The 13,345-nt window shown below is 34.4% G+C and overlaps 1 protein-coding gene across 1 annotated transcript; it reads left to right on the top strand.

Annotated features, from left to right (window-relative positions):
* Nucleotides 1-5,038: 5,038 nt before the first annotated feature.
* Nucleotides 5,039-12,498, top strand: LOC133325729 (uncharacterized). Its single transcript, XM_061534455.1, has 4 exons — nt 5,039-5,535; nt 5,606-5,628; nt 11,695-12,307; nt 12,371-12,498. Exons 1-4 carry the CDS (start codon nt 5,039-5,041, stop codon nt 12,495-12,497), a joined length of 1,260 nt encoding a protein of 419 aa, XP_061390439.1. The 3' UTR covers nt 12,498.
* The last annotated feature ends 847 nt before the right edge of the window (nt 12,499-13,345 follow it).

The raw sequence follows: 13,345 nt of genomic DNA, 5'->3' as shown, positions 1-13,345 counted from the left end.
TTTTCATTGGTTTGGACACCATAAATTATTTAACCAACAGTCGTCCTAATCAGTTGTTGGTCGTAATGGAAGATTGGCAGGGTGATCGACGTTATGCCCACTATAGTCTAATAATTGTGGGTAACGAAGCGGAGAATTACAAATTGAAACAATTGGGCAATTATAGCGGATCAGCGGGAGATTCATTGACCTATTCATTGGGACAAAATTTCACCACCCATGATCGTGACAACGATATATGGGTGGAAAATTGTGCTGTTCGCTATACGGGTGCCTGGTGGCACAGAGATTGTCATCAAACGTAAATTTTGAGAGCTATGATTAAATAATTAATAATAATTAATTAAATAATTTATGAATTTCCCTATTTTGTAGCAATCCTAATGGACTCTATGGAAATAATGAATTTGGCAAAGGCATTAACTGGTTAACATTTAGGGGCTGGACTTACTCTTTGAAATCGATTGAACTTATTTTGAGATCCAATTGTGGTTGCTGAAGTTTTGTAGATGACTGCCGTGTTGATATACACTTTTTTATAAAATGGTTTTCAATAATTTAATAATAGAAATTTTATTTTTGTAAATAATAAAAACAAGCTTAGAAACGAACCTAAACCTCATGTTATTTCGAAAGAAGCGATAATGCAAAAACTATATAGCATACTTTTAGGAGTACAATTATTGGTATGATACGAGATAATAAAATATACGAAAACATTGGGACTTCGATCGAGACTTATATAATGGAGCCGCCATGAAAAAACGAAATACCACACTTCAGACATTCCAGGATAAGAAATTGGTCTAAACTACCGAAATTACCGCATCTGTTATATAGGGGTTATATGAAAACGTAAACTGATATGGATAATTTTTAGTACGAACATTTGACACCAAATAAGTAACCAAATTATAAAATTAGAGGAAATTTGGTTGAGGCACTATTATATGGGGGACTTCCCTAAAAAGTGGACCAATATTGAAAATTGCTGGTAGTATCACAGTATCAAATATCCTAAAACTATTATAAAATTTGCAAATTTCAAAACCCTATCGTGATTTCAAAAGACGGATAGAGCCAACATAGATTTTTATTATACCCTCATCTTTATGGCTAATAAGGGTACACACAGTTTGATACGGCAAAAGTTTGCTTCATCGAAATATTAATTTTAGACCCCATGATTCTGTGGACCAAATCCGTTTCAGACAATTTGGAGTCGATTTACAAAGGTCCGTCCGGATTAACCGATTTCAACCAAACTTTGAACATCGTAATATTTCTCCGAACTTAGTTCAAGTTCGAAGATGGGGTATATCGGTTCACTCCTTCTGGTACCTCCCCCAAAAATGGTCGAAATTGTGAAGAAAAATTAATTTTATAATATCTTTACCAAGCCTAAACCAAGTCCGAAGATGGTGCTCATTAGTTCACTCGGCACGAAAAGTACTAAATGGTGTACCAGTTGTCGAACCGGTCAAAAGGTTTTTTGGACATTCGAACTATAAAAGTACTAAAATGTACTAAATTTGGTACGGTTTCGTAGTATGTGAAAGGATAGAGCTAAAAGCTTGAAAATTGAAAAGCGAATTAAGGTCCAGAAGTAGAGTCTATATAAGGAGGTGGTTTTGAAAGCGTGTACTCATTTATACAAAAAGTAGTAAATTTTTTATAATTTGAATTTGGAAAAAGGGACGGAGCTGGAATCCTGAAATTTTAAATTAACATAACCGTCGGAGTGTTGCGATATGTATGATATGCGACATGTACGAAAAGTGCTAAAAGGGTACTCTATTTGGTACAATTTTGATTTTGGGTGAACCGATAGAGCTGGGTTCATGAAATTTGGAGTTAGGATCATTGCTGGGACGTAAGACTGCGATATGTAGGATGTTTCGGGAATTCAAACTAATGAGTAGTAAATTTGGTACAATTTAAATTTGGATTTAAATAGGATTGGGATATGTAGGATGTTTTGGAAATTTGGAACTAATGTGAATAAGATTACAGTTGGAAATAAGATTACAGTTGGAGTGTACGATTGAGGTATGGATGTGGTTTTGGAAATTCTTACAAATGGGTACTAAATTTTGCACAATTTGAATTTTGGGTGAACCGATAGAGCTGGGATCCTGAAATTTGGAGTTAGGATCAAATGCATACTAAAGTGTACTAAATTTATTAAAATTTGAAGCGGATCAACTCTAGTCTTATTCATATTTTAATTACTATAGTATAAACACATACGTTTTATTGATCATTTAAATACTAAAATGCAACTCTGTTTTAAACATTTGAAATTAACGGTTAACTATGTAAATATTTTGTAAATAGTACCAAAAACTACATCACTGATATTAATACCTTATCATACAACCAATACTAGACGAGGATCTTGCTTCTCATAGAGTCTAAACGCAACCATAGAGTCTAGAGTCAGCGACAGTCGTTTGCCGTGTGTTTCTTATAGGCAACGGGAAATCGCGACGGCTGACGTTCGCGTCTAGCGGCATGACGCTAGAATAGATTTTATTCATTTTTGCTCAGCGTCATACTCAAAATTTCTCTCTTGCTCTCAATTGAGTTGCCATATTTTAGGTAAAAATCAACAGTGCTACCAAATTTCAATGAGAATTTATATCAAAACATATGGCAGTACTGTTAAAAAAACAAATATTTTCAAAGATTGTGGATGTTTTTTAATGAATTATTAATAAAATGGAAGAAAAATAATTTTTTCAATAATTTTATCCAAATTCCTTGACATTATTGTTTATTAAATAATAAATTGGTTTTGGTTTGCACAACGTAAAATTTTCTGTCAGAAAATGTAAACAAATAATTGACATTTTGTGCCGCTAACGCTAACTCTTTCGTTTGGTTTTCACGCCGGCGAAAAAGTATGACGCTGACTCGTGACTCTCTGGTTGCGTTTAGACTCATAAGTAGTACTTAAGCTCAATTTAATTTAAATAAAATCAGCTACACTCCGAGTCCTGGGCCACCCGGCTCTAATTAGTTTAGCGAACACTGAAGGCTTCAGATCACTACCCACGCTTGCCCAAGTTGATGGACTAGATCATAAGCTGGAAATAGTTCCTAAACAAGGAGTAGCCAACATTATTGTAAATCTTGTTGTTTCGAGTTTCTTCACTTGCGCCCAACGGGGGGCAAGCCTCATTGAAACCCAATTCAAACAACTGATCCAGGCAATGCAGAATAACAACCGGACGGGTTCGTTTTCGCATTGTACTTGCGTTTTCGGGGGCAGAGAGATGCCGCATAAGTTGAAGAATTTGTGACATCGAGTCCATCTCAGACGCCGACGCAGTAAACGGGTTGCAGCTGTTATTGGAAGATTATGCAGTTCCGAGAAAATATGGTAGTTTGCAGAATCACTATGTACCATATCGTTTCCAGTTCTGTTCTAGGGGAGAACGCGAAGGCGTACTACGAGAACGCCATCTTCGTTACTGAATCAACACTCCAGCTCTACTTATCTTCTATCAGATTCCACAACCCTTTATTACTGATGCATCATCGGGACGATTTCAGCATCAGAGGGGGAGACTGAAGCGGATCAACTCTAGTCTTATTCATATTTTAATTACTATAGTATAAACACATACGTTTTATTGATCATTTAAATACTAAAATGCAACTCTGTTTTAAACATTTGAAATTAACGGTTAACTATGTAAATATGTTGTAAATAGTACCAAGCACTACATCACTGATATTAATACCTTATCATACAACCAATACTAGACGAGGATCTTGCTTCTCATAAGTAGTACTTAAGCTCAATTTAATTTCAATAAAATCAGCTACACTCCGAGTCCTGGACCACCCGGCTCTAATTCGTTTAAGCGAACACTGAAGGCGTAAGATCATTACCCACGCTTGCCCAAGTTGATGGACTAGATCATAAGCTGTGGAAGTAGTTCCTAAACAAGGAGTAGCCAACATTTTTGTAAATCTTGTTGTTTCGAGTTTCTTCACTTGCGCCCAACGGGGGTCAAGCCTCATTCAAACCCAAGGAGCTTTCTTTATTGGCGCCCAACGTGGGGCCATGAACTACTACCTATAAGTAAAAGCCGAGGACAACACTAACAAGTCAGACGGCCTTCTTTAAATTTGAATTTTGGGTAAACCGATAGAGCTGGAATCATGAAATTGGGAAATAAGACTTCCATTAGTTGTATGATAAGGTAGTTTTGAAAAGTTCGTAGGAAGTTTTGGAAGTTTGTACTAATGTGTACTAAATGGTACCAAATTTGGATTTGGGTGAACCGATAGGACTGGAATCTTGAAATTTGAAGTTAGGATCACTGTTGGATTGGGCTATGTAGGTTTTAAGTTTTGGCAATTTATACTAATATGTTCTAAATTGTACTAAATTTGGTACCATTATATTTGACTGAAGCGATCGTGCAGGAATCCTGAAATTGGGAAAAACTAAATTTGGTAAAATTAAGATTTCTATGATCCAATAGAGTTCGAATCATTAAATTTGGAATTAGTTTTGGAAAAAAGCACTACAAGAGTACGAAAGGATAAATGTTACCAAAATTAGTATAGAGCTAGATTTGTGTTACGATGTGAATTGGTGTGTAGTTTTGGATAGATATGGAGGTAGTTTTGGAAGTACGTGCTATAAGATAACAAAAGAACTACTAAAAAAGAACTATTCTAGATAATTAAATAAACATTATAAAAATTGAAAACCCCTCATATGAGGAGCACTGACCTAGGGTATAGGAACTCACTTGCCTAATCTGATTACAAATTTTATTATTAACCACAGAACACATGTCTATGGGGTCATAAAGACTTATCTTTACAGTTCACCACCCTAATGTTTGTGGCACGTTTTCTTCGCCATCGGAAGATAAACAGTTATAAACGAAATTTCGAAATACTCAAAGTGTTGTTGGGTATAAAAACATCTACTTGGCATAGAAAATACATTGAGTTTCAATAATTCCTTCAACGGAAACCAAACAACAACACTCCAAAATAAAAAACTCTTAACATGGAACCATCTGCAAAATCAACACCAACAATTTGTTTGTTGTTATTGCTTTTGAGCGGTTTTAAAGGCATATATATGCAATCCTGCCAACAGGATTGCCAGCAAACGGTTATACAAAGACGTATCGATGGTTCGGTCGATTTCTATCGTCCGTGGTCGGATTATAAAGTTGGCTTCGGTGATCCTTCTAAGGAGTTTTTCCTTGGTTTGGATGAAATAAATCGTCTCACAAATAGTTGTCCCACTCAGTTGCTAATTGTCATGGACGATTGGGAGGGTAATCGACGTTATGCCCATTATGATGGAATTATTGTGGGCTCTGAAGGTGAGAATTATAACCTCAAACAATTGGGTAAGTATACCGGATCGGCTGGCGATTCAATGACATTTTCGTTGGGACAAAATTTCACAACATACGATCGTGACAATGATGTGTGGTCGGGTAATTGTGCGGTGCGTTATACGGGTGCGTTTTGGTATAAGGATTGTCATCAAACGTAAGTTTGTGTGTGTTTTATGTTTTTTTTAAGATTTCATTAAATATGAAAAATATTAATATTCCCTAAGGAATCCCAATGGCCTCTATGGAAGTAATGAGTTCGGCAAAGGCATTATCTGGTTAACTTTCAAGGGCTATAGCTACTCCTTGAAATCGATAGAACTTTCACTGATACCCAACTGTGGCTGTTGTTTTAAACGTTAAGTGTAAGGAGATACTTTATGTAAAATTATATGTATATTTGCAATAAATTTTTATTATACTCTGTGATTTTTTTAAATTAATTAATAAATAGTTTTGATATATTAATAAATAATGTTTATATATTACATAATTTATTTATATAAAATAATTTTTCTAAAATACCCTTTTCAATATAATCAGTACAGATAAATACAATCTACAATTATATATACAGAAATATCGGACGTTACCATTGGAACTACATTAAAATTGGAATAGGTCCATATACTTCTGCAAGAACCCATTGTCATTTAATGAACATTTTCTGTGGGGGAAAATTGTTTATGTCAAAACACTTATACGGAACTTTTTTTATAAGAAAGCTTGGCCTGGACCTAGATAACCAGAATGGCATTTATAGTACTAGAACCCGATTTCGCTTTCATATGAAACCCCAAACATTTAAAATTATATTATTAGAACCTATTTTAATTTTTTTTTAAATTGTGTGCACCATTAGCGAATGAGTGTAGGTCAGTATCCACATGAATAATATTATTCAAAATATTTTTGAAATATATCAAATTGTGTTTTTTACAATCTTCTACCTCGTCAGACGAAACATATTTACAACCAGAAACATTAGATAAGGTGAAGCTCATTTCCGCACCGGTGACAAAATTTAATTTTAAATTCATTATCAGTATAATTAAGTGTTTCAAATGAATTACAGTGATCAAATGGGGAATTTTCATAATTTGCAAATCTTTTACAGACATTCTACATTTTATCATTCCATTTTTTTATTCAAACATACAATATTTTATAAAATGTTATATGTATGCCGAAAGGGAATAAAAAATAATAACATTTCATATTATATATTTCATACTATAATTCTGAATTCCATCTCTTTTCCTACATCTAATATCAAATTTATTATCATCTAGTACACTTCAAACACATAAACACTAATTTACGAAAACTCTTTCTTATTTCCATTACACAGATTCAAAAGTAAACAGAATTCCAGTTATATATTTTAGCAAATACCTACAGGTTCCACATTTAGTTCCATTCAGCATTTTTCGATCGCATAAGTACACATTTTCAAGAATACCTCTATACCACCACCACTAAATTTAGTACCACAAACCACATTCCAAATTTTAGGTTTTTAGCTCTCTCCGTCACCCAAATCCGAGTAGTTCTACATTTGGTGCAGTTAGTACTATTAGTACACATAAATGCGGATTTCCAAAGTTGTCCCCATAGCTCAACCCTACACTTCAGCAGTAATCTAAATTCCAACTCTCTCTATTCACTCAAATTCAAATTGTACCAAATTTAGTACTATTGAGTACTTCTCAACGTTAAGGATTCGAGTTCTATCCGTTTATCAAAGTATAAATTGTCCTAAATTTAGTGCTTAAGTATGAATTTCCAAAACTACTTCAGTCATGACGTCCAATAATAACCTTAAGTCCACATTTAGGGATTCCAGCTCCATCCGTTCACACAGAAACAAATGGTATCATAGTTTAGTACACATAAGTACACATTTCAGGATTCCAACTCTATCCTATCACCAACATGCAAATTGTTCCAAATGTAGTACTATTTCGCTTCTTCCGTACCATATAGGTAAAAAATTTCCTTTCACACAATATCAAATTGTATCAAATTTAGTAGCATTTAGTATACGTAAGTACGATGCCTTCATATCCCAATTCAACAAATGTTAGGTTTCCAGGTCTCTCCGTTCACTGTTCGTACCTCAATCCTACACTGTTGGTATTTTAATTCCCAATTTGAGGACTTCAGCTCTAAGTCGGCTCGAAGATACTAGGCTAGCTGCTGTCAGTTCGTTGGAGATCGGCTGGCTACAATCGGCTCGAAGATATTCGGCTCCTTGGTGATCGCCTGGCTACAGTCGTCTCGATGTTACTCGTCTAGCTGATGTCGGCTCGTTGTTGGTCTGATGGTTCGGGTTTGTCAGGGTTCGGTTATTTCTTAGTGTGGAGCTGGCTATGAGCGAGGAGCTGGCAAAGAGCGAGGCCGAAATGTTGTTAACATTTACCAGTATACGAGACTGCGGTAGAGCTGTAAAAAAATCGATGGCAATATCGATAGTATCGATTCTTATTTTAAAATTGAATATCGATTGATAGTTTTGGCTATCGATATTATCGGACAAAATAACAATAACAATAACAGGTTATGTTTTGCCAATACGCCAATATAATTTGCGCGCCTTTTCGACTTTGTGTTTGTGAAAAAGGGGTATTGTAAAATACGTATTTTTGACAAAAAATAAGTTTAATAAATATGTAGTTATAATACTGTCGACAGTAAATACGCATTGACCCTTAAAAGTATTATCCAAAACCGAACATTATAAATTTTCTTAGAAGCACGTACATTTTTCAGAAGCGCGAAAAAATTCCAAATTCCAACAATATTAAAACCACTGACTGTGGTTCTCTTTGAAGCAGGGGTAGCTGATATTTACTTTCATATACCATTCCACGTATGTATTAAGATGAATTATGTGATTTATTTTCAGGTGAGATTTGCGACACAATCAAATGTTCAAAATCAAGAAAATGTCTACAATGTGGTACAAAAATTATTAATATCATTGCTTTAACTAAAGTCAAAAATATACATACATACCTTCCATTTTGTGTTTGTCGATTCGGCATTTGCTTTTTGAATCAATGGTGCTGCTCCTTTGTGGTTTTATTAATAAATTGTTTCTTTTTTATATGTTGTTTGTTTCTTCTTTATATTTCTGCAATATTTCAACAGACACATAATCTGTCATTTTCATTCCCAAATAGTGGTGGAAAATAATCGATAATATCGATAGTTTGAAATGAAATATCGGAACTATCTAATGTTTGGAATATCTATGTTTTACAGCTCTAGAATGCGGACGAGCCACACATCTTATTCACCCGTAGTTCGTTAACGTCCGAGATCGACCCCTTCGGCATGGAAAAATTGAACATATGTCCGTATGGTACTTCGAAGTGAATGAGAATTATTGTGTACTTCAAGAAAAGTGTCTGTCGATTAATGCATTGAAGTTGAAGAACACAGCTAATGATGCCGGCTTAGGTTTACTGTTAGACGTTATTTACTACTAACATTAACGTGGGTAGTGACATTAACATAACATAATGTATGAAACGGTCACGTTACCGGATCAATTTTGCTAGTAATTTTGTATTGCGAATCGTCACATGAAAAAGGTTTCCATAAAGTCAGCTCTTTTGTATGAACTAGCTCATACTTTTAGTTTAGTGATACAATCGTTCAAATTAAGCTCTATTATTCAGCTGGCATTTTAGTTCGGTCGTTCGTTTAATAGTTCATTGCTCTCCGAATCGCTCAGTAGATATTTTGCGTTCTTTGAAGATTATGTTTTTTATTAAAAATTTATTTTTTTTTTATTTATTGGATTGTCATACACTTTTATGGACCTGTATGGTGAGTTATGGACCTATAAGATATGGATTTTTAAAGAATGCTTCACAAGAATTGATGAAACTATAAGGCGTGAATTAAAAAAAAATGTTTTAGAAGAATTTGTGGACCTATAAACCATGTATTTGAAAAGGAAAGCTTCTGATGTATTTAAAAATTACTTGCTTTTAATCACACAAAATACTAAAAAAAATAAAAGCCTTCATGGTTTGCCAACATAAAATATTGACAACATATTTAGACCCTACCCAACTGTGTTGTCAGGATATTATAGTAGTTTTGACTTACCTGCTCAAACAACACTTGAAATTATTTCAGTGCAGGAAAGTCAAAAGTGCAGATATCTTAAATTACTTATCTGCCTCAACTTGCATGTAAATGAAATCAATGCATAAAAATGGGAAAATGTTGGATGGGACAATTCACAATCAACGCTAAGTATCTTTAGTTTACCGATCGTCATATCACGACTAGCTAGGTCGATCTAGACATGTGTAACATCGGCAGCAGTTATGAACTAATCGTCCGAAATTTTGCATGTGGGATAGTTTCTACCCAATGAAGGCCCCTATTGTTTTTGGTAACGATCGGTTAATATTTAGGGACTGAAATGGACCAAAAACCTTATTTTTGTCGGTTTTTAAGCGTGACTTTTTTGACGCTGTTTTGGTATTCTGTAACACTCATCCGACGATGTCGACTATTTATCGATAATATTAATAAAATTGTGCTCAGCTGTTTATTTTGTTTGTGCAAAAATGTGTTTGTATCCTTGGCCGCACTGCGGCAAGGGCATTATGTCTTGGACATCCAAAAGGAAACGAGATAGATCCATAGGTACTTTTTAGTATATACATAGAATTACTTTTTAAGTCGATTTATGCATATACGCTCAATCCATGTATTATTTTAAACAGGTTACATGCCACCTTTCCGAATGGGAAATTTGGAAAATTCCGCGACTCCTATTGATATTGGTCAAAATCGGTTCAGATTTATATATAGATCCCATATATTTTTCTTTGTTTATTTACACCCAATTTTGCATTACGTATTGAATAGATTCTAGAATGATGTATCCTGTTCCTGTACAGTCATGTTTTGTTTTAATTTTTAAAAAAAAATCGTTCAAACACTTCATTCGTCAATAAATAAATCTTCGACATCGTCTTCGTCACATTTTGTTATGGAATACCAAAAATGTTTCAATAGTTATCGAAAAACGTCGACAACGACATAGGGAATACCAATTTGCAAAAGACGACTCTCTACGACGTCGTTTCCTGCAGACGACAACATACGGAATAGGGGTGATTTTTTGTATTACTATTATGCAATGATGGGCAAAATTTCTCTTAAAAAATGTTTAAGGGAAAATAAAAACATGAATTATTCTTCGGAATTTATTAAATTCAATATTTTTAAAGCATAATTAATATCCAAGGACGTTCAAAAAACAAATTCATTAAAAAAATTTCGGAAAAAAGTCCATTAATGTTTATTTTTGTTTCATCATCAAAAAATGTAAAGAGAACCCATCAACGCTGGTGTGCAAGTCTGCCCAACTATGCCATTATGAAATGTCACGCCAATCGCTTTGAAATTTTACAAGAATTTCCGGTTATGGTCAAGGACGACGTCTATAATTTTCGGTGATGTTTAGATGTTATTTAAGATTGCAAGGAACAGAAGATTGTATTTTTGTCAGATTTTCTAATCGCTCTAGAGGCCATAAGTATATGCAGAGCATCACATACTTACACGGTGAAGGGGATCTGACCAAATACTAGGACGGCTGTTTAAATGATGATCGATCAATATTCCAAGGGTAAATCAACCAAAACTTAAAGCGACCAAATTTTTATTTTACGACGTAAATATTCACCTCGGGGAAAAAGACCTATAATCGAACCACCACGAAAATGCATAGAAAGTTGGATTTTCGTGGTGGTTGTGTAGTGTATCATATTGTCGGCCCCGTCCGACTATACAGCTCCGCTCACTGTTTTTTATGTAGTTTGTATTAAATCCGAACACACTGTGCGATGCTATTTAATGAAATGTATACAATTCTGTCCATCCCATATCTTTGGCAAATTAATTACATTCAGAGCAATAGAGAGATAGAGACGGTAAGTGGACGGTAGGGCAAGAAAATATACCTGGAAAAAGGGGATTTTTTTCTTTTTAATGGCCAAGAACAAATCAAATGAATAAACAAAACGGCCAGAAGATGAGAATATAAAAAGCTCAGCAGAAATACAAGAGGCCAGCAGTATATGCAAGAGAGTGCTGGCATCAACATCGGGACACAAGAAAACAAATTGGAATACAAATGGCAATTAAAACAAGGGGTTATTGTTTGCTTTGGATACTATTAAGTATATGCAATGGAATACATATGGAAGAGGTACAAATTCGAATTTAAATGATGTATTTTTAATTATATACAAATTTTTATTTTAGATTTCATCTATTGCAGAATCCAAACAAAATGAAAGTCTTATAATTTATGATATCCATGGAAAACTAAATGAATTGGAAGAAAATGTTGTAAATACCCACAAAAAGTTGATGGAAACCCAAACAAATTTAACCAATTGTTTAAATGGAAATCCCCAATTAAATGGTGTCTTGGAAAAAATCCACAAATTGGAAATGGGCTTTAAGGAGCTACGAACAAGCATAAAGAAACCAAGTGATATTGTCATTCAACGGCGTGTTGATGGTTCAGAGGATTTCTTTCGTCCCTGGGCTGATTATAAGGAGGGATTTGGTAATAGTTCAGGAGAATTTTTCATTGGCCTGGATAAGTTAAACAAACTTACCAATTCCCGTCCCTATGAGTTACTCATTGTTATGGAAGATTGGGAAAATGATTGCCGTTATGCGCGTTATGATCAATTTATAATTGGCACCGAAGCTGAAAAATATGTCCTCAAGGAATTAGGTAAATATAGTGGCTCGGCGGGTGATGCTTTGGGTTATTCGCTGGGTCAGAAATTCACGACCAAAGATCAAGATAATGATGTGTGGAATAAAAATTGTGCTGTTGAATTTACCGGGGCATGGTGGTATAAGGATTGTCATAGGAGGTAAGAAAACCTAATCTTTTACATAAAGAGTATCTAATAATCGATTTTTGCGTCTATTTGCAGTAATCTCAATGGGCGTTATATTAAAGGCGGCAAAACCACTGTTTTTGCCCAGGGCGTTGATTGGGATCCATTCAAGGGGCATTATTATTCTTTGAAATTTGTTGAAATGATTTTGCGTCCAACTTAAATGGGAGCGGAATGTTGTTTGTGATTAATTGGTAATTAATATAATTTTTATAATTTTACCTATTTTGAAAAGAGGTATTTAATATCTTTGTAATTGAAGAAACAAAATAAATTGTAATTTGTATTGAAAAACAATCGATTATTTGGAACCACAATTGTTGCAAAAATAATGGAATCGATAATCGGCAACCTTTTATAGAAAGGGATCTTTTTCTAAATAAAAATATTTCATTTTAAGGGATTTATCCTAGTTCATACGATAGCTATAAACTCACAGAGAAACGTCACAAAATTTAAAATCGATTGGGTTATTAGTTTTTGGGTTAACGTAACCGCCATTCGCAAAAACGCTGTTTGGAGAAAAAACGCGTTTAAAGTTTGAGAAGTCCTCTTGCTGTCACTTGATGCTAACACAATAAATCGGATTTTCACTTGAAAATGTATAGGGACATTCTTGTCAAAACACAAAATTAAATTTTTTTGAGACCGAGAGTGGTGGGGGTTCCCTTGAACGAAAATTATAGCCCCTGAATTTCGGAATGCGAATATACACTTTTTATACCCTCAGCCTTATGGCTAATGAGGGTATATACACTTTGATATGCGAAAAATGTGCCTCATTGAAATATTGGTTTTAGACCCCATGTTTCTTTGGATCAAATCCATTTCAGACAATTTGGAATCGATTTACAAATGTCCCTCCGTCTGTTTGACCGACTGGGGCTCACGATAACTCTCGAATGGAGTAACATATTTGATGAGGGTTAACATTTTCTATATTTATAAATCTAATATTAAGCGAATGGAATGTCCGATGTGAACCAAACTTTACACAACCTATTATCTTTA

The sequence above is a fragment of the Musca vetustissima genome, unplaced genomic scaffold (assembly GCF_032173495.1).
Source record: "Musca vetustissima isolate MV318-11 ecotype Yass unplaced genomic scaffold, APGP_CSIRO_Mvet_v1 utg9388, whole genome shotgun sequence".
NCBI lineage: Eukaryota > Metazoa > Arthropoda > Insecta > Diptera > Muscidae > Musca > Musca vetustissima.
The sequence above is the reverse complement of the archived record's forward strand: the minus strand, read 5'-3'. Positions and strand labels throughout refer to the sequence as shown.

Coding starts and splice junctions, on each gene's coding strand:
- LOC133325729 (XM_061534455.1), top strand. CDS start 5,039: ATGGAACCATCTGCAAAATCAACACCAACAATTTGTTTGTTGTTATTG. Junction 5,536..5,605: donor TATAAGGATTGTCATCAAAC/GTAAGTTTGTGT, acceptor ATATTCCCTAAG/GAATCCCAATGGCCTCTATG. Junction 5,629..11,694: donor TCCCAATGGCCTCTATGGAA/GTAATGAGTTCG, acceptor CATCTATTGCAG/AATCCAAACAAAATGAAAGT.